This window comes from Lissotriton helveticus, chromosome 3_2 (assembly GCF_964261635.1).
Source record: "Lissotriton helveticus chromosome 3_2, aLisHel1.1, whole genome shotgun sequence".
NCBI classification, from domain to species: domain Eukaryota; kingdom Metazoa; phylum Chordata; class Amphibia; order Caudata; family Salamandridae; genus Lissotriton; species Lissotriton helveticus.
Genome location: NC_136062.1, coordinates 265,779,741 through 265,805,085, shown reverse-complemented (window position 1 = coordinate 265,805,085; position 25,345 = coordinate 265,779,741). Strand labels below are relative to the sequence as shown.

Genomic DNA, 25,345 nt, shown 5'->3' with positions numbered 1-25,345 from the left:
TTTGGAGTTCAAATTTCAAATTCTGCATATATGTCCATGAGTGGCCTGCTCATCTAAAGCTATTATGTGAATATAATAATTTATTTTCTAATTAATCCTTCATATTACACTACTGCTGTAAATTATTCTTAATATACTGAAAGAGTCCACATTACAATCTTCAAACTTGTTTTTATAGACAGTCCTTTTTATGTAATTAATTCACAGTGAGAAGCGTATGGTTGGAGGTGAGAAGACATACAACACATTGAACCCCACATTAGAAGCAGGCCATGGCAGTACCTATGGAGTTTCGCTATGCAGAACTCTGTGAAGGGACAAAAAAAACTCAGCCAAGCTGCTTGGAGTTCCACGAGCGGCGGAGTGCGTTACCTCGTGTCGCTTGCACTGATTTTTAGCGCCGGGTGTCTGTCCCGCACTGTCAAATCAGCACGTACGGCATCACACGCAGCGCGAGGGCACGGCTTCTTTCTACCGCTTGAGAAGTTCTACTTGAGCAACAGCTTCCTCAACGTGAACAGAAAGTTTCTCAACGTGAGCGGTAGGTACCGACCATCTGTGATCGCCCGCATTGAAGAAATCTCACTGGGAAGAGGTCTAGCGTTGGATTTTCCTTGCTCACCAACTTGCCATTGGCAAGCATGAGCGACTAAATAACTCCACTACTCGGAGAAGAGCTTTTTGGAACAATGTGAACTGGGCGAAGTGGAAAAAACTTCACAAGCGGAGTTCACCGCCAAGGTCTAATTAACAGGCCAACGTAATGTATTGTATGCAGGAGTGTACAGTTGTATCGTTTTTCAGAATAATTTGAAATGCATGGGCATGGAACACAATTACAAGAATATTAGCCCACGTGAAGTAACTGTATGATGAACATTGAGAGCTGAAATATGTCTGAATGTTCACTGGATGTAACAGGATGTTCGTCATTATTATTTAATCTAAGAAAAGAAAGCAACCAGATGGAAGCTGTAAGTAATTTTCAGTGAACAAGACCCTCAAACCCAAAAACACAACATATACAATGTATCAAATAATTCTTGAATATTCTTAAATTAAAGTAAGTATAATTTAGTTAGATATCCAGTGGTTACCTACAATATATTTTGTTTCATTTAATCTACAGATGTAATCACACATTTAAGAAAATACAAAAGCATTACATTGTTCCCATGAAAATCTCAGAAAATATTAATGCAGTGAGTTGCAAACAAATGTTTTGTGTCATTTATTGACCAATGTATAATCTCTTCAGAGAGAAACGTCACCATTGTTCATTTAGAATACATGACAATACCCAAGCTCCACAGTTCTTCTGTAAACTCTGGAATGAAAGTACAATTTTTGTGCCTTGGCAATAAATACTTCAATTTTGCCTACGACAAGAAAGGGTTTAAGTGACAAAATATGGTAAAATAAGTGGCATAATGCAAACACAATTAGAAGCTTATTTCTAGTTTGAAATTAGCATGTACATTATTCTAAACCATCTCCCTTTCAATAAAAATAGAGCAAGTGTGGTTAACAGAATTATATTGAGCTGCACAGTTCGATAAATTGGTTGCTGCCATTTTGGTTACAGAAAGGGTTTGACATTTTTTTGATAAAATAGCACACACTCACCATTGTGCAGGAATTAGTTCCCCATTTTCAAAAGCGTCACGCTGGTTTGAAAACGGACTTTATTTCTAATGTAGGTTGACATTTAATCATATGAACCTAAAACGTAACACTGTTGTGTGGTGGCTTAAAACACACAGCTCAGTAGATTATATAGAAAACGGGTTCAACCTTTCAAATTTAGAAATCTGTATGTACTATTAAGACAATACACAAGTTAATCCTTCATAAAGGCATGTTGTTAATTGGATACCAGATAACTGTCTCTTCAGATGCTACAATTATAACAGAATACGTCTACAGCAGACATCTGAGGGTCAGATCTACTAATCCTAAATGATACTATAGAAGGCAATATTCTTTTTAGTCTCAATACCTGGATTTATATCATATTTCTCATAAAAATCTTTAACAGCAGTGTCCATATTTGTAAGCTAAAATTCTCACAATTTTCACCCTCCCCTAAGAGAGTCTTCTTGTCAAGAGGGCATATGGTAAGGTTTTGAAGCAGGTTATCTTTACAGAGTTAAATATAACATTAACACAGCAACCAATGCAATTGTATTACATAAATATGTAGATCTTTGAGTAAATTTGAGAGATCCTTGTCTCTCAACCTTCTTGACCATGTGATTACAGCACTAATAATAATTAACAGGTTTCTGGGAAATTCTGTTATAAAAGAAATGGCACATTTCCACCTTTCTAGTTCCTGGCAGAACATTTAGCGCAATAAGTCTCTTTTCTGTCTAGCATTCATAATATTAGTTTCCCTGAAGTATAGAAATTAGCAATGTTATTTTGAAAAACAATTTACGTATAGTGTTTACCTAAACTTTCTGCCCAGCTCCAGAGACAACTGATCCACTATCTTTACCACAAAGAAATATTTTCTCTTTTTACTGACAATGATTTTAGTATATTACAACAACTAAAAACATTACTCATCATACATGGAAGGTGAATCCTCAGTGGGACCCTAAGACACAGGATACTCATGAAAAATAAATACTCTAACGATAAGTTACTAAGACTTACTTTAGGTTTCATATAAGAGCTATAGGTGAAGTCAGCTGTCAACTTTAAGAAAAAATATGCACATACATATAAAACAAAAAACATTCCGTAAGATATTACATATAAAATGCCAGAATCAAACTTATTCTGAATAAATGCAGTATAGGCACTGTCCCAGTCTTATTTTTACATATAAATTAATTTCGCCTTGCTTGATGTGAAAGAAGTTGCCACTTTAGAAATTAGCACATCAACTTGATGTTATGTTAGACCAGTTATCTTAGAGTAAGTGTAGAGCAGATGCAGTATTAATATGTAGAGCAAGGATTTCAGTATCTAGACTTCTGGACAGATGATATTGATATGACCATTTAAAATATTTGAGGCACAAATGCTACAAATAAAAATGAGGTCATAAGTCTAGAAACAACATAAGACAGTAATTCACATATTTCAGTAAAAAATGCTCCAATACTAACTCCTAAATTTCGTTGTTCCCAGAAAGCATGGCACAGCTTACTAACTGATAACATGAAGTAGGAATATCATTATAGCAATGCTTTATAGCTTGAACTACAGGGTGAAGCAGTTATGATTCAAACACAAAGCGCAATCAAGTCCAAAATCAAACTTGGAATTCCATCTCTGGAAAAGCACTTTGTGACTTTTAAGAAAGTCTGTGAGTATTCAACAGTACCCTTCTCTCTTTGGAAAACAGTTAGGGAATGGTAATCAGGCACAGACGGCATGTCCTGGGTTGTCTTTCTTAAGTCTTGCCTCTCGAGTTGGAGGATGTGCCATTTTTTCCAGGAACAGTTGATCCTTTTTTATTTATAAAAGAGCACAACTATTCTTCTCTTTTTCCTTTTCCCGTTGGTCTTTTCCTTTGCGATCACTGCTTCCGGGAGGTTGTCCGGCTGCAAGTGAGCCATGTTGAGGCATATGCTGGCCCTCCTAAAAACAGATTAAAAGTTTTCATTTTAATTTAACATATTCTAGTTTTTTTATACTCAAACTTCACATGCTTCAACCTAATGATAATCCCACTTCTTTATGTTTTCTGGACAGTCGTTGAAAAGAGAAATATGAAAAGAGATTTATACATGTGATATATGAAAAATAATATATTTAAAACATAGTTTAAAGTTTTTTTTGTGTCAGTGGTTTTAAGACATAATTGTCTTGAAATTTGTGTTGAGTCAGGAGAAGTTCCCCAGATGTTAGCGGGATCACTTATAGGCCCTTAGAGTATTTCATGAAAAACATTATTTACAATTCTCTTTGAGGAGATTTCTTTCACCTGACAGAACGGTTTGTAGCTCATAACTGTATACTCAGGTTCTGAGGGACACAGGTTAACCCTATTATATTTAATGGTTGATACATTAGACACAGATTCCTCACCTGTCAATGTCAATATGGAAGAAGAGTGGGCTAACCTACAAATTCTCCACTCCTTACCATCCACAGGCAACTGGGGTTCTTGAGAGATTCATCAAGGCCCTGAAGGGCATGATTAGAGGCTTGCATGAGGCCTTGGGAAATAAGTGTGACATCCTCATGCCTGTTGTTTGCCTACAGGGAGGTACCACAGAAGGGCGTGGTTTCAGCCCCCTTAATCTTCTGTGTGGGCACCCTATCAGAGGACCTCTGAGTATGGTGAAGGCGGGGTGGGAGTTAGCTCCCAGGACGATTTCCCAAGATTTAGTGAAGTACATGCTGGCCTTTAGAAGCCACTAGGAGGTCATGAAGTAGTGGTATGACCAACATTCTACCACTGTAGAATTGACTCCTAGAAAACGTGTGGGTGATGAAACAGGTGGAGCCCAGGGTCCACCAGGACCGTTGGACTGGGCCCTATGAGGTAGCTGAGAGGAAGGGTGAGGCCACCTAACTGGTGGACCCCAAGACCCGCAGGAAACCCCACAGGGTGCTCCACATCACAACAAACCCCACTTTCACAGGTCTGAGCTCATCATGCTGCTTGTGACAAATGGAGAGTGGACCTTTGCGTCACCTCCTGGACCCCAAGGGGAAAGATGGATCTGTAAAGGGAGCAATCCTGACCCTCTTTCAGACTCCTTAACAGCAGAGGGACTGCCACCAAATGTTGTGGCAGTACTCCTCTTTGTTTTCCCTCATCCCTGGGACTACCCACCTGTGTACCCATGATATGGGCATAGGAGACAACCTCCCTGTCAAGAATAAGCAGTACAGGTTGTCTGATAAGTTGCGGGCCAGCATTAAGAGTGAAGAGTCTAAAATGCTGCAATTGGGTTTGATAGAACTCTTCAGTAGACCCTGGTCCAGTTCTGTGATTCTGGTACCAAAAGCTGCCCCACAGGGCACAACACCTGAACTCAGGTTCTGGGTGGATTACAGAGGGCTAAACGCCATCACTAAGATGGATGTTCATCCCTTTCCCCGGGCTGATGAGCTGATTGACCGGTTGGGGGCTGTCCAGTACTTATATCTTTGATCTCACATCAGAGTACTGGCAGCCCGCTCTAACAGAAGGTGCCAAGGAGAGGTCAGACTTCTCCAGTCCAGAGGGTAAATACAATTTTGAGTGATACCCTTCGGACTCCTAAATGCCATAGCCGTTTTCAAAAGGTTGGTGAACCAGGTCCGTGCTGGTATGGAGGCCTTCTCAGCTGCCTATCTGGATGACATAGCTGTCTGCAGCAGTAGAGGTAAAGATCAAGTTTTTCACCTCCAGGAAGTGCTTCAGGTTCTGCAACAGGCTGGCCTAACTATCAAGGACAGTAAGAGCCAGATAGGGCAGGGGTCTGTGGTGTACTTGAGATACTTGGTGGGCAGGGGTAAGGTAGAGACGATCATGGCCTATAAGCCCCCAAAACCCAGACCATTCTTGGGACTCCCTGGGTACTACAGGAGGTTTGTCAAGGGATATAGCACCATTGTTGCCCCCTTGACAGGGCTGCCTCTAAGAAGCAGTCCAGAAATGTGAATTAGACAGAGGCATACTGAAAAGCATTGACTCCAAAAGCAGGCCGGGTGCACGGCCCCTGATTTCTCCTGGGAGTATTTCGTTCAGATGCGTCAGAACTTGGCATAGAGGCAGTTTTATCAAAGCTAAATGAAGATGGTCTTCCTTACAGGTTATGGACTTCAGGGTAGAACACAAACCAGGGGTAGACCACGCCAATGTTGATGATCTATCCAGGTTTTTCCGCCTCAACGATGAGAAGTCCCTAGAGGATGGGTACAACTCCCCACACTCAGCTGAGGGGGGGAGGGACATGTGTTAGACCTGTCATCCTTAGGGTGGTCTTCCCCCAAGCGTTTTGCCTGCGACCGCCCATTTTTGTTGATTCTTTTTGTTGGCCTTATGATTCTGAGCTCTTTACCACTGCTGAGCAGTGCTAAAGTGCATGAACTTCTCCCCTTAACATGGTAACATTGGTGTATACAAGATTGGCATATTAAGTTTACTTGTAAGTCCCTTGTAAAGTGGTATTCAATATACTCAGGAACTGTAACCTAAATGCTACTAGTGGGCATGCAGAACTGATTGTGCCACCCACACATGATGCCTTTCAAACAGGTCTCAGGCCTGCCATTGCAGGGCCTGTGTGTGCAGTTTACTGTCACTTCAACACGGCATTTAAAACTACTAGTCAACCATTAAACTCCCCTTTTATTACACATAAGTCACCACTAAGGAAGGCCCTAAGTAGCCCACAGGGCAGGGTGCAGTGTAAATAAAAGATAGGGCATGTACTGCATATCCTGGTAGTGACAAACACCCACATTTGTTTTTCACAACGATGAGTTCTACTCCTGTCATAGGTTAACATTAGGAAATCCTTAAAACACTTTTACGCTGTAATTTCCAATCAGGAGGTACTTTTTCAGCAGGACCTGCATGAGTCCTGTAGTCAGCCTGCCCTCCATCGTGGTTGTTCTGAACTTTGGATTTATCCCGGTCCAGGACGATCTCAAGTAACCCCTAAGCGCTCTCAGCTTCTAAGCATTGGTGTTTGATTTAAATTAACAACTGCGGCTCTACTTATTGGATTTTTGTCATTTTGGTCTTGTTTTACTCATAAAAATATCTATTTTTCTAACCCTCTGTGGAATATTTTTGTGATGTTTTCATTGCGTTACTGTGTGCATTTTTTGCCAAATACTTAACACATTGCTTCTTCCGATAAGCCTAACTGCTCTGTGCCAAGCTACCAGAGGGTGAGCACAGGTTATCTTTTAGTGTGTATCTAGCTTACCCTGACTAGAGTGGTGGTACCTACTTGTACAAGGTGCATACTCTGACAACCAGAAGAACAAGTTACTTACAGAAGAACAAGTTACTTACCTTCGGTAACGATATGTCTGTAAGAGACATAGATTAGTTATAGATTCCTTACCTTAGAATTACCCCCAGGCGTCAGACTGGATCCGGATATTTTTTGTTAAGCAGTATGCCTGCGCGTCAGTAGGTGGCGTCGTGTTCTCTAGAATGACATTGTGGTATCTACTTAGACGCCCGCCCCTGCGCGAGGAAGTTAGTTCTTTACACGACCAGAAGTGCAGAGCCATGCAAGACACTGACCACTGGTGCACAAAACTAGGGCCCTGAAAGGGAGTTCCTTACTCTAGAAGTCAATTCGCAGAACAGGGAGGATGGGTGGGGCGGTAACGAATCTATATCGAATATATGTCTCTTACAGATATATTGTTATCATAGGTAAGTAACTTGTTCATCGGAAAGAGACTATTAGTTATAGATTCCTTACCTTAGAATAGATACCCCAGCAATACCAACCCCGGAGGTGGGTCCGCGAACATAGTTAACACCAGAAAGTCCTGGAGAACTGAATGGCCAAATAAGCCGTCTCTCCGGACTGGACTATCCAGGCAGTAATGTTTAGTGAACGTGTGCATTGATGGCCACGTGGCTGGCTGGCAGATGACACTGAGGGGGGCTCCACGTCCCAAAGCAGTAGTGGCTGCCATCGCCCTGGTGGAATGGGCGCGCAGCCTTACTGGAGACTTCTTTTCCGCCAAGGAATAACAGATTTTTTTTTTTTTAAATCTGTTTATTATTATAACACAAGAGGAAAAATATACATATCGGGTGTCATTAAACGAAATACAGCACAGCCGTGGACGGGCAAATGAAGTGACAAAATACTGTACAGTCACAAGCAGCAGAAAGAGCAATACAGCGTAAAACAGAAGCAAAACAATTGAATAGCAATGACCGCAAGCACCCCTCAACAGTACCCGCCCACCAGGAGTACAGGATATACGAAGCAAACATGTGACACCCAGATACGTTTAGGCAAAAATCAGGAAAATACGCCACATCTCTTGTGAAGAAGGGAAAAGGGACATAGAATGGTCATAGAAAATAACAAAGGAAAAAAAAAAAAAAAAAAAACGCAACCCACCACCCTACACCCCTGCAGATGGCTACGACCTAACCCCACTAGCAGCGTGTCTGTCGCCCCCTAAACTACACCCCAAGGAAGGGAAAAAGTTGGAGGAGGAGAATATTACAAGACGATACGAGCACCCGGACTCCCGTCCCCCCGCCAGAAGCAGACACCCCGTACCGTAGTGTTAAGCAAGTTATAGCAAATCAAGGGACAGTCCGTAGGGGAGCCGCAATCAGTAAAAGGACCATTCCGCCCGACCCCCGGCACCACAGAGGCCACAAAACCCGCCCCGAGCACATCAGACAAATAACAATCGAACACTCAGATTCACGTCTGGCCCTCGTTCCCACAGATACAACCCAACAAAGACAAAAGAAACATGGCATCAAAAGTCCAATCAAGTTCAGCCCAAACCCTCACGTTCCATCACGAAGACCCCGTACAATACAAATAGCTCATTGCGATTCTCCACGCGGGCTCTGTCAATCCGAACCGCCAGCACCACAAAGATAACCGAAAATAGTAGAGTGTCAACGTCAATTCGAAAGGAGGGAAAACAGGATAAGCGACCACAGAGTCCAAAAGTCAAAGCAAGTCACTGCCCACCATTGATGAATCAGCAAAGCGGTTTCGATCACTCACGAAAAGAGGCAAAGGTGTAATCCTACAGACGTAGGAGAAGTCACAATCGCGCACGAAGATAGCCACATCCGTCTCGGCTGGGGTTGACATAGGGCTAGATTCACTTCCAGTTCTCTCGAGCCGCCGCCATCTTAGGGTTGCAGGAAATTTTCATGGCACAGAATGCTCTCCCAGCCATATTAATCATTTGGAAGAACACATTAACCCTGGCCTGTCCTTACAGGTCTCCCTGGTACAAATCGTCCATTTATTCGCTCAGCATCAGAGGTAATAGCACATCCAAGCAAGGCCGGAGATCAGCAGACAAAGACAAAATGGACGTCGCCAGCCACCAACAAAGCCGTCGCAACTCGCAGCCATCTCTCCACCAACAGTCCCGGGACTCGCACTCCACAGCAGGGAAGCAATGGCGAGAAAGGAGGGGGAAGATACATGAGCCAGCCGTCGATTAAACACTTCCTGAGGTGGTCGAGACAGTACAAAAGACCAAGCCGCCGTCTGTTGTCCAGAAAAGGATCCGCCAGAATAATCCACACACACGGAAGGCTGCCCATGGGTCACGACAGAATCCGGGGGCACCAGCCCCCCTCCGTCCACCCCAGCGGTCACAACACCACCAGTAGAGATAGTGAGGGGCAGGACTGCGATCAGCCGGGACCCATCCGATCGTGATGTCTCCAACGTGTGCACAATCTCGTCGAGCTTCCTCCCCAACGCTAGGGAGCCATGTTCCCAGGCAGACCGAAAGTCCCCCAGAGCGGCAAAAATATCACCATATGATGGTGTAGCTCCCATCTCCTGTGTCGACACTCCGCTTGACATCGCACACTCCCCACCTAGCTGTACCACAATAGTCGGGACAACACACTCCATCCCATCCAGGCAGCCATCGGGCGTTCCCAACGTGAGAGGAGAATGGGAGCCAGCCATGGGCGATTGCAATCTAATCGGACCACCTTCTGATGCGCGGTAACAGTATGAGCCGGCATCTGAAAAGCGGTCTCTGAGTGTGTCCATCCCCGCTCCGACTAAGCGACAACGGGAAGTTCGGGAGCGGTCCGCGAAAACCGGGCGGGTTTGTAGCCCGGTTCGGAGTAGCCCACCCTCGATAAGCCGACTGTTTTCAGGCTTGCCCGCAGTCCGTCACAGCAGGGACTCTCCCCGAGCACCACAATTAGTCCAGGGAGCGTGCACAATGAAGTTCAGGCCAACAGCCACTACACTCCGGCAGATCGACTCCACCCAGGTAAGGGTGACTGCTGTTGTCAATTCAGCGCCCGGCCACGTAGCTCACTCGAGGTCCCGGTTCCGGGGTCACCAGGGCCGCGACTTTCCGGATCACGTTTCTCCGGCTGTGGGGCTGGCAGAGATCTCGGGAGCACACGATCGACATCAGGCCGCATTCAGACGCATAAACCCACAGCGTAGTCACAGGATTGTGTGCAGGATATCCGTGCGGGGCCTGGAGATCCGCGGAGCCGGGAGCCTGCGCAACCGTCCCGTTCGCCATCTTGGCTCCTCCCCGGAATAACAGATTTTAATGCAAAGGATGACCCATCGAGAGAAGGTCCGTTTGTGCACAGCCCAGCCTTTCTTGGTGCCCACATAGCCAACAAAGAGTTGATGATCCACCTGGAATTGTTTTGTGCGATCTAGATAAAATGATAACGCACGTTTTGGATCCAGACGGTGGAGTCTCTCTTCCTCATTGGAAGGGTGCGGGAAGAAGGTGGGCAAAGTGATGGTCTGTCCAATATAGAAAGATGTAACCACTTTGGAAGAAAACAAGGTCGAGCTCGAAGGACAACCTTGTTCGGATGAACAGCAAGGAAAGGAGGTTTAGAAGATATAGCCTGAAGCTCACTCACCCTGCGAGCAGAAGTGAGGGCAACCAGAAAAGCAGTCTTTAGAGTCAAGAGTCTGAGAGGGCAATTATGTATAGCTCGAAAGGAGCACACATGAGGTAAGTTAAAACCAGATTCAAGTCCCACTGGGGCATTATGAAAGGAATAGGAGGAAACAGGTGAGTAATGCCCTTAAGAAACCTATTTACAATAGGAGACTTGAAAAGAGAAGGCTGATCAGGAAGGCAAAGAAAGGCAGAAATGGCCGAAAGATAGCCTTTAATGATGCCCAGAGCAGAGCCCTGCAGGGCCAAAGAAAGAATGAAGAGGAAAACCTCTGAGAGGGGGGCAGAAAGGGGATCCACAGCCTTTCCTGCACACCTTGCCACAAATATGATCCATCTACAGGCGTATACCGTTTTAGTGGAGGGACACCTGGCTGCCAAATATACATTACAGACTTCAGGAGGAAGGTTGAAAGATGTCAACTGTCGTCGCTCAATCTCCATGCAAGGAGGTGGAGGCCGGGCAGGTTCGGTTGAAGGACCGTCCCATGCTGCTGCGCCAGAAGATCCTACTGAAGAGGCAGTCTGATCGGAGGATCGATGGCCATGTTCAAGAGCTCGGGATACCAGACTCTTCGTGCCCAGTCCGGAGCCACAAGAATGACTTGGGCCCAGTTGCGCTTGATCTTCTTCAGCACTCTGGGCAGAAGTGGTATAGACGGAAAGGTGTATAGAAGACCGCAACTCCACTCGCAACGAAAAGCGCTGCAGAGCGAGTGCCGCCTTGGAAATTCCAACATGCGGAACTGCTGACATTGCGCGTTCTCTTTGGTGGCGAACAGATCTAATCAAGGCTCTTCCCACTGCTGAAAGAGACCTTGTACCACGTCCGAGTGAAGACGCCATTCGTGATCCATCAAGCACATGCCATGATGTTCCAGCCATGTCCACAGGTGAAGGGCCTCTTGACATAGGGTCCACAACCCCAACCCGCCCTGTTTGTTGCATACCTCATGGTGGTGGTGTTGTACATGAACACCTGCACTACTCTTCCCTTGACAGAAGGAAGGCCTGCTTTCAGTGCAAGATGAATCGCCCTGAGCTCTAGAAGGTTGATGTGGAGCCCGGACTCTGTCGGAGACCAGAGGCCTCTGATCTCCTCTCCCATGTGGCCGCCCCCTCCAAGGAGGGATGCATCTGTCCCCACTGTGAAGTCTGGTTGGGGAAGGGAGAGGGATCTGCCGTTGCCCAATCCTGGTTTGTTAGCCAACACTGCAATTGGTGTGCAGTGCCCTCTGAGATCTGGACAACATCGGAAAGATTCCCCTGATGCTGCTCCCACTGGAACTTCAGGTCCCACTGCAGAGCCAGCATATGCCACCTGGCATGGTCCAACAGCAGGATGCAGGAGGCATGAGGCCCAGCAGCCTTAAGGTCAATCTCACCGAAATCCGGGATAGAGGTTGAAATATCTGTATCATAGCCCAAATATCCCAGACTCGCTGCTCGAGAGGATAAGCTTGGCAGGGTATGTTCCAGCTTCCGGAAAGGGAGGGAAGCTCGGAGCCGTCCCAGTAGTCTCCGTGGGTGAAGCCGAGGGACGACGACCTTCGATATCCAGTGTCGACCGACGGACGGGGAGAACGCGAAGAGCAACGGTGCTTCTTCGCCTTCTTTTTGTGCTTCCACTTACCAGAAGACGAAGACTTCGACAAAGCATGCTGGTGGTCACTCTGCGACCGGTCCTGTGACCTCCCTCTCAACCGGGACCTCGAGCGGCATGGAGCGGACTGCCGGGCCTCCAAAAGCTTTTTGGACTGCTCCTGCAAAGTCTTCTGGTTCATGGCCCGACAGTCGGAGCACGACTTTGGGTTGTGGTCGTGCTACAGACACCAAAGGCACACGAGGGGTGGGTCCGTGACCGACATCATCTTGTGACAGGAGTCACAAGGTTTGAAGCTGATCTGTCGATGTGACATCTCTCCGTGCACCAAGAGTCGAACGACTCGAAAAAAGAAGTCGACAAGAGTTGAAAAAAACTAGTCAAAAAATTACTAAGGGTACCACTCTCTCCGGATCTGCGCTGGCTGGAAAGGAAAAAGAAAGAACTGATGTCAGTGCGCAGGGGCGGCGTCAAAGTCGATACCACAACGTCATTCTGGCAAATACGATGCCAACGACTGACGCGGAGTCACCTACCGACACGCAGGAGTAATGTTAAGGTAAGGAATCTACAACTAAGCCTCTTTCGGATACCCCATTTCTAACAAAGCCAATGTGGTGCAGAAATAGCACCGCCATCAGGAAACATGACAAATCTACAAATCCTACAAGATTTAGTGTCCCATAATTATCTCCCTTTTTTTTCATGTGCAACTGATGTTTCGGTCTACTCACTATCCAATATGTATTTCAACACACTCTGTGTTCTTGTCAGATTGATGGCGTTAGGCTGGGGAGTGTGAGTGTTTTGTAAACGGACAGGGTTGTGACCAGGCACAGCAGCCAATAGACCTGTATCTAGAAAACCACAAATACATTTGTTAAGCTAGCTCTGAGCAGAGGTAAAACATGATAATTTTCTGAAAAAGCAGTTGACATACAAACTACAATGAAAATAGAAACTGGTTTACACATGCTGTAGTTTATTTTCTACTTCCATCCACACTGACATAATGCTTAGACTAACCAGAGAAAAAGCATGGGCTGGAGCATGACATACTTGAACTCCATAGACTGCACAGTGGCAGAAAGCATGTCTTGCATATGCGCTACTGTACCAAGAGTTTTTTTGAGTGACTCATCAAAATAAAACGTATGTTTTCACTAATTCCTAGTTGGTAGATAACTTCTTGAAGACAAATGCCCCTCAACAGTTTGTTCAGCCTGAAAATAATGACAGGGCCTCGACATAACACCTAAGCAATGGCAAATAGTCTAACCATCACCGCAACCATAAACTGAAGAAGAAACATGTAGGACTGGTGATCTGGGGATTCACATAACGTCCCACTATGAACGGTTTGAACTGAAGACTAGAAACGCAAGATGCCTGTTGGACTCGGGCCTTCTGGCAGGGTCACCCCTGAACTTTTTGCCTTGAAGTGTAGTGATTTCTGGTCTTTGCGCACCTTGACACTGTGGCGCAGTGTAAAGTGCGTGCTCTCCCTGAGTGCGTGTGTGAGATTGGCCTGCCCTCCCATAGGAATGCATGGGGAATGTCTGTGTCCCTGGTAGTTCCTGATGCGTGAGGTGTGCATGGTCAAGTTTGGTATGTGTGAACTCGGGGGAGTGAATGCTGCGAGATGGTGTATGCAGCATGTATGTGTCTAGAAGGGAAGCGCCATTTCTAGACATGGCTGTACGTGTGTTGTGAGGGTGCTGGCGTGTGATTGGCTGGAGCTGGCTGGGATGCCAGGCTCCAGGAAGTCTGTGTGGGTCTGCCCCGGTGGTGAGTGGGAGATTAGCATGAGTGATGTGTGGGAGGAGTGTACCTGTGTCCTGGATGGGCTGGGTTTTCCCCACACAATGCTGGCTCCGCCCCCCTGTGGTGTGACTGATGACCCAAGCCCTGCCAGTGAATAGAATGGGTGGTTGGGCCATCAAGAGTGCTCCAGAACCAGCTGCGACTGGTTCTGCCCCCACCCTGCACCTAAAGACAAAGGGAAAAGGTGTATAAAAGAGGGGCTGTGACCCCATGAAAATGTTCTGGTTGCTGACTTGAATCTGCCAGGGGCGTGCTGCTGCTTGGGCCCAGGGAAAGGCTTGCCTCCCTGGGCCCTGCCCAGCCCCTGGCTTGCTGATGGACTCCTGGTGGACCCTGCTTCCTGACCTGGAAGCCTTGCCCCCCTACCTGCTGCATTTCATGAAGGACTCTTTACTGGACGTGTGAGGCCCTAGCATGGAGGAGCGCTTTCAACTTGGGCTTGAGAGCCCTTTTATTCTCTTTTAGCGCTGGGAGCGCTTTTATTTGCCTGCCTGGGCAGAGCGCTGTCGTTTTCCCTCTGAGGGAAGCGCTCCTGCCCTTTTTGGTACCCCTGAGTGCTTCGTTGCACTTTATTCCTAATTGACGGGTGCCACCCCGATTATGGGCCCCAGCGAGTGCCTACCTCGCTTGATTGCTGTTTATTTAATCTCTCGAGGGTGCCACCCCTCTGAAATGCCCCCGAGATTCACCGCCGCAGCCGTGGGTCGAGGAGAAGCCGGGGAAAGCAGCCGCCCGCCCAGGCCGCGCTGTGATTGGTCCAGCCGGCCGAGCCTCCTCATGACGCCTTCCCGGGGCCGCGCCGTGATTGGCTGGCCGGCCCGGGATTCCCTGATGACGATTTCCCCAGGCCGCGCCGTGATTGGCTGCCGGCCCGAGGGGATTCCCCTGTCCCGCCCCCGCCGGGGAGCGAGGCGGAGGCAGGCAGTGGTGCGAGCGTTGCGGGGCTCCCGTGACCAGGAGGGAGCCCCGGATACTGATTTATCCAGGAGCCACGAAGGCTCCATGTCGAGGCCCGGTCCCGAGATGGGGGACCGGGTGAGGCAGAGACCGGCGCGTCTAAAGCCCCGGTGGAGGAGGAGAACCGCCGCCAAGCGCCAGGCCCGGTGAGTGAAGGGGGGGGGCTGCCGTCCTTGTCCTGCCCCGAGCCGGTGACTAGAAGCTGGCTTGGGGGGGAGCTCCGGGTGTGTGAGGGCAGCAGGGCGCATTCAGCCTTCAGGGCGGCCCCGGATGGCAGTGGGCCGCCCCAACGTCTTTGTAAGCCAGAATGGCCCCCATTGCCTCAGGGAACCCGGAGGGGACTCCAACGTCGGAGTGAGTCATTGATTAGAGCCCACGAGAGGCTCTTGGGCAATTCGGGTATTGAGAGCCCCATGGCCCCGAGGCCCCAGTATTTTCAAAAGCCTAGAGGGCTCCCAAAAATGCACCTGTGTGTGCAGAGCCTAGAGGGCTCCAACGATGGCAAGTGATGTTCCAGAGCCAGAGGGCTCCAACCTATTGCGCAGTTGGGCGCAGTCCTTGTCCTGAGGGGCCAGTGAGGGCCCCTGTCGCAGATTTGTTCCCCAGCTGCCCAGCAATTAGTGGGCAGCTGCACCGTGTAGGTCTTTTCTTTTCTAGGGACATGTTCTGGACTTTGGGAGTGAGGCGCACTCCTTCATCCCTGGCCTTCCCCCAGCTGCGCAGCACTTAGTGCCAGCTGCAGCGTTTAGGCCCCCCTGTCCTGTCCCTCAGCTGCCCAGCAAGTAGTGGGCAGCTGCTACGTTTAGGTCTGGCGCAGTGGCGCAACCTGGACTTTGTGAGTTCTGCGCTAAAGGTTTAGATGCTGTTATGATCTATGTCCTATTGCTTTTGGGTGTTAGGAAATGTACAATGTGTAGTATGTTTTGCGCACCCTGTGTTTTACACCTCTGAATGTAATGTGATGCCTCATGTGTTTTCCCTCCCTGCACCTCTGAATGTGTTTTTATGCGTCATGTGCCTTTACACCTCTGAATGAATGTCATGCATTGCATCATGTGTATGTTCTTACACCCCTACAGGTATTGTGATACATAGGTGGTTGTTTTCTCCCTAGTGCAGGTGGTGCTAGTGAGGTCCTGTTACCAGTAGTTACTGGTTGTGTGCTATTTTGTGCTAAAGTACATTTATATTTTACCTTCTAAGTGCTATTTCTGAAAGTGCTACTTCTGACTCCTGACAGTGGTCCAGGTGGCCCTGTCTTGTAAATATCCCCTTGTAAATTCTGCCCGTGCCTCTGGCACATTGTAAAGTGTGTGTTTTATCTAATGTATTTTGGTGTAATACAAAGGCTATTTTTATATAACCTTGTGTGGAGTTTCCTTTTTGGTGGGCCTTTGGTTGTTGTTGCTGGGGTGCGTGCGCAAATGCTTAGCCTACATCGCCTCCAAGTTTAGCCTTGCTGCTCGCGCCACGTTACCTAGAGGGTGAGTAGGGGTTATCTTGGCGTGTAACTCCCTTGCCCTGACTTGGGAGTGGTGGTCTCTGACTGACTTTGGCGAAAGCCCTGGCCAGCCAGGGATCCCATTTCCAACATTGGCGGCAAGCGGTGGGATAAGGATTTGTGTTTGCGTTGTACCTTAGTAGCAGCTGGCTGCACCACAAAACTCTGCATTTTAGATAAAAACATTTTGGGGATTATTGTATGGAGTTTGCTAAAAATGTCATTTCTGTGGAAATGTGTTTCTTGTGCACTTTGAGTTAGGTGTCCCTAGCTCGGGAGGGTAGATCATCCCCCTATGTGCAGTGTGTTTTCTGGATTCACCAGAAGGGTGGGATCCAGTGGTGGCAGCATAAGTGTGTCCAGTGCATGTGTCCCCCGTCCCTGCCCTGGAGTAAGGGTACCTGTGTCAAGTGTGGTCAGGTTGAGAAGTCAGGGGTGGTAGAAACTGCCTTACCAGTCTGGGGAGGGGTGTGTGTGGATGAATGGTGTGTGGCACTGGATGTGTTTGTGAGTTCTCTGGATGGGGAGCTTGCTGAATGCTAGTTTTGTTCAGATACCTAAGTCCTGTGTGTTGAACTTTTCCCAAGAACGTCTGCAGATAGTGGAGCCTGCTTTTTGATTTCTGTGGTCTGTTGAGAGACAGAATTTTGGAGTTGGTAATGTTCTGGGAGGAGAGAGGCATAGGGGATGGAGTGATTCCAAAAGGAGTGTCTGAGGTGTCTTCCAGCCCAGCGTGGTGGAAGAGGTTCAGTGTAGCCCAGCTAGGTCTCGGTGTAGGGGCTCACGTCCTGTCTCAAGAGGAGAAGGAGTGGGTGGGACTGCATGTCTCCAGGTGCCCGAAACCCAGTGTCAGGGCCTGGAGTGTTTCTGAAGGGAACATCAGGTCGGGGGCCTAGGCTGTACCAATAGGTCATTTGAGGAGGATCTTCCAGAGTGTCTGGAGAACGTGGAACCTCTGTAACCAGGGTTCCAGTAGTTCTGGTGTCTGGCAGTACCGCTCCAGTTGGGAGGGTGCAGAAGTCCAGATGGAGGGGTGCGAGGGGGATAGGTTCCTCAGTGGAAGAGCCAGTGGGTCAGGGACCAGCCAGAAGGGTTGTGTCGCCAGTGAGTGACCATGGTGATGCCACTTCTGTCCTGAGTGTCAGGCAGACTTGTACACGACACATTAGTTGTGTCACCCTTAAGGAAGTCCTGGTGCGCCAGGCATCTGACCAAAGAGGTACGTCCCTTGGTTGGGGAGCCAGTAGTCGGTGTTTCCGGATCTGGACGTAAGGACAACTGTATGTAGTGTCCTGAAGTTACAAGAGGGAACTCCTGCCTGATGAGAAGGAACCGGGTAAGCTGTATGGGGTATTGACCTGCAGTGGTTGCCTTGCTGCTGAAGGAGGAGAGAAAGTCTTAGATTTTTGTTTTCAACTTGTAGAAGTCCTGGTGCGCCAGGCATCTAACCAAAGGGTAGCGTCCCTAGGTTGGGGAGCCAGGGTCAGGTGTTGCCTGTCCTGGACGGCAGGGCGACTGTAGCCAGTGTCCTGGCCGGTTTGTCTTCTAGGGGTACCCCTGTGAACACAGGTGGGGCTCATCTTAAGTGAAGAGACCCTGTGTTTCCCAGAAGGGGTGGTACAGGCCTAGCAGGGATCTTTAGGGTTCTTGGCTGAGTGTTGTGGTACTACCCTGAGAGCAGGTGGGGCCTACCTTAAGTGGAGGGACCCTGTTCTACAGTGGGAGGGTGCAGAACTCTGGAAGGGGGTCAGAGGGAGTCTGACCCCTGTGCATCCGGTGAATTTGAATCCCAGGTGGTAGACCAGTTAAGGGAGCTGTGACTCTGTCATGACCAGCCTGGTGTCCTGTAGGCACCGCACTGAGCTGCGTCTGCCTTTGGCCGCGCAGTCTATGCCGCTCGCCGTCCCCGTCTCGACGCGGTCCGCGAGCCGCCGCCTGCGCCGCATCTGGCAACCCGCAAAGTGCAACGCCTTACTACACCGTTCTTGTGCTGGTCTGACTGTGGTCACTGCTGCTGAGGAAGTCAGGTCCTAAACTGGTGGGAGAGTTGTGTTCTGGAGGGTGCTTCAGAAGTAGAGGTAGGGTGGGGCAATCCTGCCCGTGACCTCTGGTCAGCCTGAGGGTGCGGACCCTAGGTTGGAGGATCAGTGGTAGTTTGGAACTACACTGAGAGGGAGTGGAGAATGGCTAGTGCAGGCCAGGGGTTACTACCCCCCACTCTGTGGATGGGCATGGACCAGTGGTATCTGGGTGACCTAGGGCCTGGTCCCAGCCGTGGACAACTAAGGAGTACCAGTGGGGTAGCCTAGTTGGGCCTGTTTTTTTTTTAAGGATGTGCTTGGCTTATGGATCAACGTGGCGTAGAACCGGAGGGTGTCCCTGTAGTGCGGGCCCGCGTCCGTGTTCTATCGCCCCAAGCAGGGAAGTCCATCACAGTGGTGATTGGCCTACCCTGCGTTTTGGCTGGAAGGGGGTTGTGTTGGACTCGGGCCTTCTGGCAGGGTCACCCCTGAACTTTTTGCCTTGAAGTGTAGTGATTTCTGGTCTTTGCGCACCTTGACACTGTGGCGCAGTGTAAAGTGCGTGCTCTCCCTGAGTGCGTGTGTGAGATTGGCCTGCCCTCCCATAGGAATGCATGGGGAATGTCTGTGTCCCTGGTAGTTCCTGATGCGTGAGGTGTGCATGGTCAAGTTTGGTATGTGTGAACTCGGGGGAGTGAATGCTGCGAGATGGTGTATGCAGCATGTATGTGTCTAGAAGGGAAGCGCCATTTCTAGACATGGCTGTACGTGTGTTGTGAGGGTGCTGGCGTGTGATTGGCTGGAGCTGGCTGGGATGCCAGGCTCCAGGAAGTCTGTGTGGGTCTGCCCCGGTGGTGAGTGGGAGATTAGCATGAGTGATGTGTGGGAGGAGTGTACCTGTGTCCTGGATGGGCTGGGTTTTCCCCACACAATGCTGGCTCCGCCCCCCTGTGGTGTGACTGATGACCCAAGCCCTGCCAGTGAATAGAATGGGTGGTTGGGCCATCAAGAGTGCTCCAGAACCAGCTGCGACTGGTTCTGCCCCCACCCTGCACCTAAAGACAAAGGGAAAAGGTGTATAAAAGAGGGGCTGTGACCCCATGAAAATGTTCTGGTTGCTGACTTGAATCTGCCAGGGGCGTGCTGCTGCTTGGGCCCAGGGAAAGGCTTGCCTCCCTGGGCCCTGCCCAGCCCCTGGCTTGCTGATGGACTCCTGGTGGACCCTGCTTCCTGACCTGGAAGCCTTGCCCCCCTACCTGCTGCATTTCATGAAGGACTCTTTACTGGACGTGTGAGGCCCTAGCATGGAGGAGCGCTTTCAACTTGGGCTTGAGAGCCCTTTTATTCTCTTTTAGCGCTGGGAGCGCTTTTATTTGCCTGCCTGGGCAGAGCGCTGTCGTTTTCCCTCTGAGGGAAGCGCTCCTGCCCTTTTTGGTACCCCTGAGTGCTTCGTTGCACTTTATTCCTAATTGACGGGTGCCACCCCGATTATGGGCCCCAGCGAGTGCCTACCTCGCTTGATTGCTGTTTATTTAATCTCTGGAGGGTGCCACCCCTCTTTAATGCCCCCGAGATTCACCGCCGCAGCCGTGGGTCGAGGAGAAGCCGGGGAAAGCAGCCGCCCGCCCAGGCCGCGCTGTGATTGGTCCAGCCGGCCGAGCCTCCTCATGACGCCTTCCCGGGGCCGCGCCGTGATTGGCTGGCCGGCCCGGGATTCCCTGATGACGATTTCCCCAGGCCGCGCCGTGATTGGCTGCCGGCCCGAGGGGATTCCCCTGTCCCGCCCCCGCCGGGGAGCGAGGCGGAGGCAGGCAGTGGTGCGAGCGTTGCGGGGCTCCCGTGACCAGGAGGGAGCCCCGGATACTGATTTATCCAGGAGCCACGAAGGCTCCATGTCGAGGCCCGGTCCCGAGATGGGGGACCGGGTGAGGCAGAGACCGGCGCGTCTAAAGCCCCGGTGGAGGAGGAGAACCGCCGCCAAGCGCCAGGCCCGGTGAGTGAAGGGGGGGGGCTGCCGTCCTTGTCCTGCCCCGAGCCGGTGACTAGAAGCTGGCTTGGGGGGGAGCTCCGGGTGTGTGAGGGCAGCAGGGCGCATTCAGCCTTCAGGGCGGCCCCGGATGGCAGTGGGCCGCCCCAACGTCTTTGTAAGCCAGAATGGCCCCCATTGCCTCAGGGAACCCGGAGGGGACTCCAACGTCGGAGTGAGTCATTGATTAGAGCCCACGAGAGGCTCTTGGGCAATTCGGGTATTGAGAGCCCCATGGCCCCGAGGCCCCAGTATTTTCAAAAGCCTAGAGGGCTCCCAAAAATGCACCTGTGTGTGCAGAGCCTAGAGGGCTCCAACGATGGCAAGTGATGTTCCAGAGCCAGAGGGCTCCAACCTATTGCGCAGTTGGGCGCAGTCCTTGTCCTGAGGGGCCAGTGAGGGCCCCTGTCGCAGATTTGTTCCCCAGCTGCCCAGCAATTAGTGGGCAGCTGCACCGTGTAGGTCTTTTCTTTTCTAGGGACATGTTCTGGACTTTGGGAGTGAGGCGCACTCCTTCATCCCTGGCCTTCCCCCAGCTGCGCAGCACTTAGTGCCAGCTGCAGCGTTTAGGCCCCCCTGTCCTGTCCCTCAGCTGCCCAGCAAGTAGTGGGCAGCTGCTACGTTTAGGTCTGGCGCAGTGGCGCAACCTGGACTTTTTGAGTTCTGCGCTAAAGGTTTAGATGCTGTTATGATCTATGTCCTATTGCTTTTGGGTGTTAGGAAATGTACAATGTGTAGTATGTTTTGCGCACCCTGTGTTTTACACCTCTGAATGTAATGTGATGCCTCATGTGTTTTCCCTCCCTGCACCTCTGAATGTGTTTTTATGCGTCATGTGCCTTTACACCTCTGAATGAATGTCATGCATTGCATCATGTGTATGTTCTTACACCCCTACAGGTATTGTGATACATAGGTGGTTGTTTTCTCCCTAGTGCAGGTGGTGCTAGTGAGGTCCTGTTACCAGTAGTTACTGGTTGTGTGCTATTTTGTGCTAAAGTACATTTATATTTTACCTTCTAAGTGCTATTTCTGAAAGTGCTACTTCTGACTCCTGACAGTGGTCCAGGTGGCCCTGTCTTGTAAATATCCCCTTGTAAATTCTGCCCGTGCCTCTGGCACATTGTAAAGTGTGTGTTTTATCTAATGTATTTTGGTGTAATACAAAGGCTATTTTTATATAACCTTGTGTGGAGTTTCCTTTGTGGTGGGCCTTTGGTTGTTGTTGCTGGGGTGCGTGCGCAAATGCTTAGCCTACATCGCCTCCAAGTTTAGCCTTGCTGCTCGCGCCACGTTACCTAGAGGGTGAGTAGGGGTTATCTTGGCGTGTAACTCCCTTGCCCTGACTTGGGAGTGGTGGTCTCTGACTGACTTTGGCGAAAGCCCTGGCCAGCCAGGGATCCCATTTCCAACAATGCCGTTGGCAGGACACTTAGTGATTACTGCCCGGATGTGGGACATGCCGATGTACCCTCAGTAGCTCCTGCAAACATCCTAACAATAACAAGACCATTGCTTTATGGTGCTAAGTGCAACGGTGACTATATGTAATGGCACTAACACACAGAAACATCCCTCAGCTTGCTTTGCCTACCTGGTGAAGCTGTCCCTTTGAAACATTGACAAGATCCTAGTAAAAATTCTGCCTAACTAGTTTTTCTCTCCGCTCACAAGCCTTATTCTGCCAGACCACTCAGGAGTTACTCTGGGTAGATCCACGTCCCACAATGTATATACCATATACCAGATCCCTTAGCTTTTGAATTAAACACCATAGCTATACCCACCTAGAAGGAGGGTCTCTGTACTAATCCTACAAAGGTTCTCAGAGAGAACCAGCCAGTCCAAATTAACAATAGACCAGACGTACGTAGGAATAGAAGAAAAAGAGCATGAGCTCCTTATGAAAAACTGTGGCACAAACCACAAGAAATGTAAATAAAAGCAACCCTTGAGGCACCGACAAATCATGCCAGAGGGCAGCAGAATAACACTGTCAGAAGACAACAGTCAACAGTAGGCCAGTAGTACATGACCCCTAAAGGGTGAAATGAGCCTATCGACTAGAAGGGCCAGAGACAATAAGGAATATTCTGTAAACTACCATTCCCGATACCATGGCATGGCTCTCCATAAAAACCGTGGAAACGACCACAGACAATATAAATAAGAAACAACCCCGCAAGCACAAAAAACAAAGTCTAAAGGGGAAAAGGATAATACCCTGTTAGAAGACATCTGACAAGTCAGACAATGGTATTTAACTCCCAAAAGGTAAGGGAGTCCTTGGACTAGAAGGACCAAAGGCAAAGAGAATGGTATGGAACCTGCATTCTCTAAGTCAGTACAGAAATATCTGCAGGAAATCTGTCCTGGCAATTCCAAAAAATAAGATCTTCCAAAATCCATTCCTATGAAAACCAAGATGAATAGATCCAATCATTGGAAGTTGGGGAAGATCAATTAAAGGATCCGGACAGACGAACGTCGTATTCCATGCCTAGAACAAAGAACATTTTTGTTTTAAAAAATTACCACCCAAAGGCTCACACAATGCATAGTGCCCGTGTAGATGGAAAGATGGCAATTAAACAAATGTGAATTGGATATAAATATTGATCAATTTTACCCAGATCAATATATCCGAGTTCCACACATACATATAGATCTGAACCCAAAACTTACAGCGAAAACAGAAGCAATCGTATCTCATATATACATACATATATATATATATTTTAAATGTAATCTTTTTATTACATGTAGCAGAACTATATTTCAGCATGTGTAAACACATATGCAACACACTTATGTAAACTGTGCATACCCACATGGATGAACGGAACTGACAAACTAGTCCCAAAGTACCATACGATATATTAGCAAGAGAGCTATTGCACTCTCAATGAAACACCTTTGGTCACTTAGAATGAAGATAATGCCGCCTGTCAAAAGTATCTTAACAGGCTGACACAACCTAAAGAAAAAAAAAACATAAAATGACCCTTTGCAAGCAGCAAGCACTTACATCCACACTTGGCCTAGAAGGTCAAAATGAACAAAATAAAGCAAGCCCCTGGAAAATACCCAGAAGGGAACCCATTTAGAGCAACTGTCCAGAAGGGACATGAACCAAAATCCAAACGGACACACTAAGCACCAGACCATGCGTTCACACTATGATGAATTAAATCAATCAATCAGAGTACTTGTAAAGTGCGCTACCTACCCGTGAGGGTCCCAAGGCGCTGAGGGGGGGGTGCTGCTACAGCTCGAAGAGCCAGGTCTTGAGGAGTCTTCTGAAGGTGAGTAGGTCTTGGGTCTGCCATATGTGGGTAGGGAGGGTGTTCCAGGTCTCGGCGGCGAGGTAGTAGAAGGATCTGCCGCCGGAGGTCGTTCGTTGGTTGCGGGGGACAGCGGCGAGGGCAAAGCTGGTGGAGCGGAGCTGGCGGGTGGGGGTGTGGAAGCTGAGTCTGCTGTTCAGGTAGGCTGGTCCGACGTTGTGGAGTGTTTTGTGTGGTAAATGTAAATATAGTGGGTGAGGAGCTTGAAGGTAATCCTCTTGTCGACGGGGACACAGTGTGGGTCTCTTAGGTGGGGGGTGATGTGGCTGCGGGGGGGGGAACGTTAGACAAGGAGAGGGAGGAGTCGAGGATGAATCCTAGATTGCGTGAAGGGTCGGTGGGTGTTGGTGCTGTTCCCAGTGTGGTCAGCCACCAGGAGTTGTCCCAGGCTGAGGGGGTGGATCCGAGAATGAGGTCCTCTGTCTTGTCCGAGTTCAGTTTTAGAAGGCTGCTCCTCATCCATTCGGCGACGGCCTTCATTCCCTCGTGGAGGTTGGTTTTGGCGGTGTGTGGGTCCTTGGTGAGGGAGAGGATGAGCTGGGTGTCCTCTGCGTAGGAGATGATGTTGAGGTCGTGATGGCGGTCCACTAGTGCGAGGGGGACCATGTAGACGTTGAACAGCATCGGGCTGAGGGATGAGCCCTGGGGGACGCCGCAGATGATGTCGGTGGCTTCAGATCGGAAGGGTGGGAGGTGGACGCTCTGGGTTCTGCGCCAGTGAGGAAGCACATGGTACAGTCAAGGGCCTTCTCTTGGATTCCGGCTTCTAGGAGGCGTGTCTTTAGAGTGCAATGGCAGACCGTGTCGAAGGCGGCTGACAGGTCCAGGAGGGCTGATGTTTCGCCGTTGTCTAGTTGGTGCATGATGTTGTCTGTGGCGTCGATGAGGGCTGTCTCGGTGCTGTGGTTTCGTCTGAATCCGGACTGGGACGAGTCCAAGATGATGTTGTCTTCAGGTGGCGGGCCAGTTGCATGTTGACGATTTTCTCGATGACCTTTGCCGGGAACGGGAGCAGGGAGATGGGCCGCAAGTTCTTGAGTTCCTTGCGGTCTGCTTTGGGCTTCTTGAAGAGGGCGTTGATTTCGGCGTGCTTCCAGCTTTCTGGGAATGTCGCTGTTTCAAAGGGGATGTTGATGACCTTCCGTAGTTGGGGTGCGATGGCTGCGTCTGCTTTGTTGAATACGTGGTGTGGGCACGGGTCAGACGGAGATCCTGAGTGGATGGAGTTCATGACCTTGCGTGTCTCGTCGTCGTTGACGTTGGACCAGGAGGTCAGGCGGTTGGGGCTGGTGGTGTTCACAGGGGAGGTGGAGTCCGGCGTAGTCGGGGCGGTCGTGGTGTTGAAGCTGTTGTGGATGTCAGCGATCTTGCGGTGGAAGAAGATGGCTAGTGAGTCGCACAGTTCTTGTGAGGGTGGGATGGCGTTGGCGCTGGGGTAAGAGAGTTACTTTACGATGCTGAAGAGCTCCTTGCTGC

The 25,345-nt window shown here is 49.3% G+C and overlaps 1 protein-coding gene across 1 annotated transcript in view; it reads right to left on the bottom strand.

Annotated features, from left to right (window-relative positions):
• Window positions 1-1,216: 1,216 nt before the first annotated feature.
• MINDY2 (MINDY lysine 48 deubiquitinase 2) overlaps window positions 1,217-25,345 on the bottom strand; it is a 715,083-nt gene continuing 690,954 nt past the window's right edge. The window contains exon 9 of the mRNA XM_078685168.1: window positions 1,217-3,594. Coding sequence (XP_078541294.1) covers window positions 3,472-3,594 — 123 coding nt within the window. The 3' untranslated portion in view covers window positions 1,217-3,471. The remainder of the gene's footprint in view (window positions 3,595-25,345) is intronic.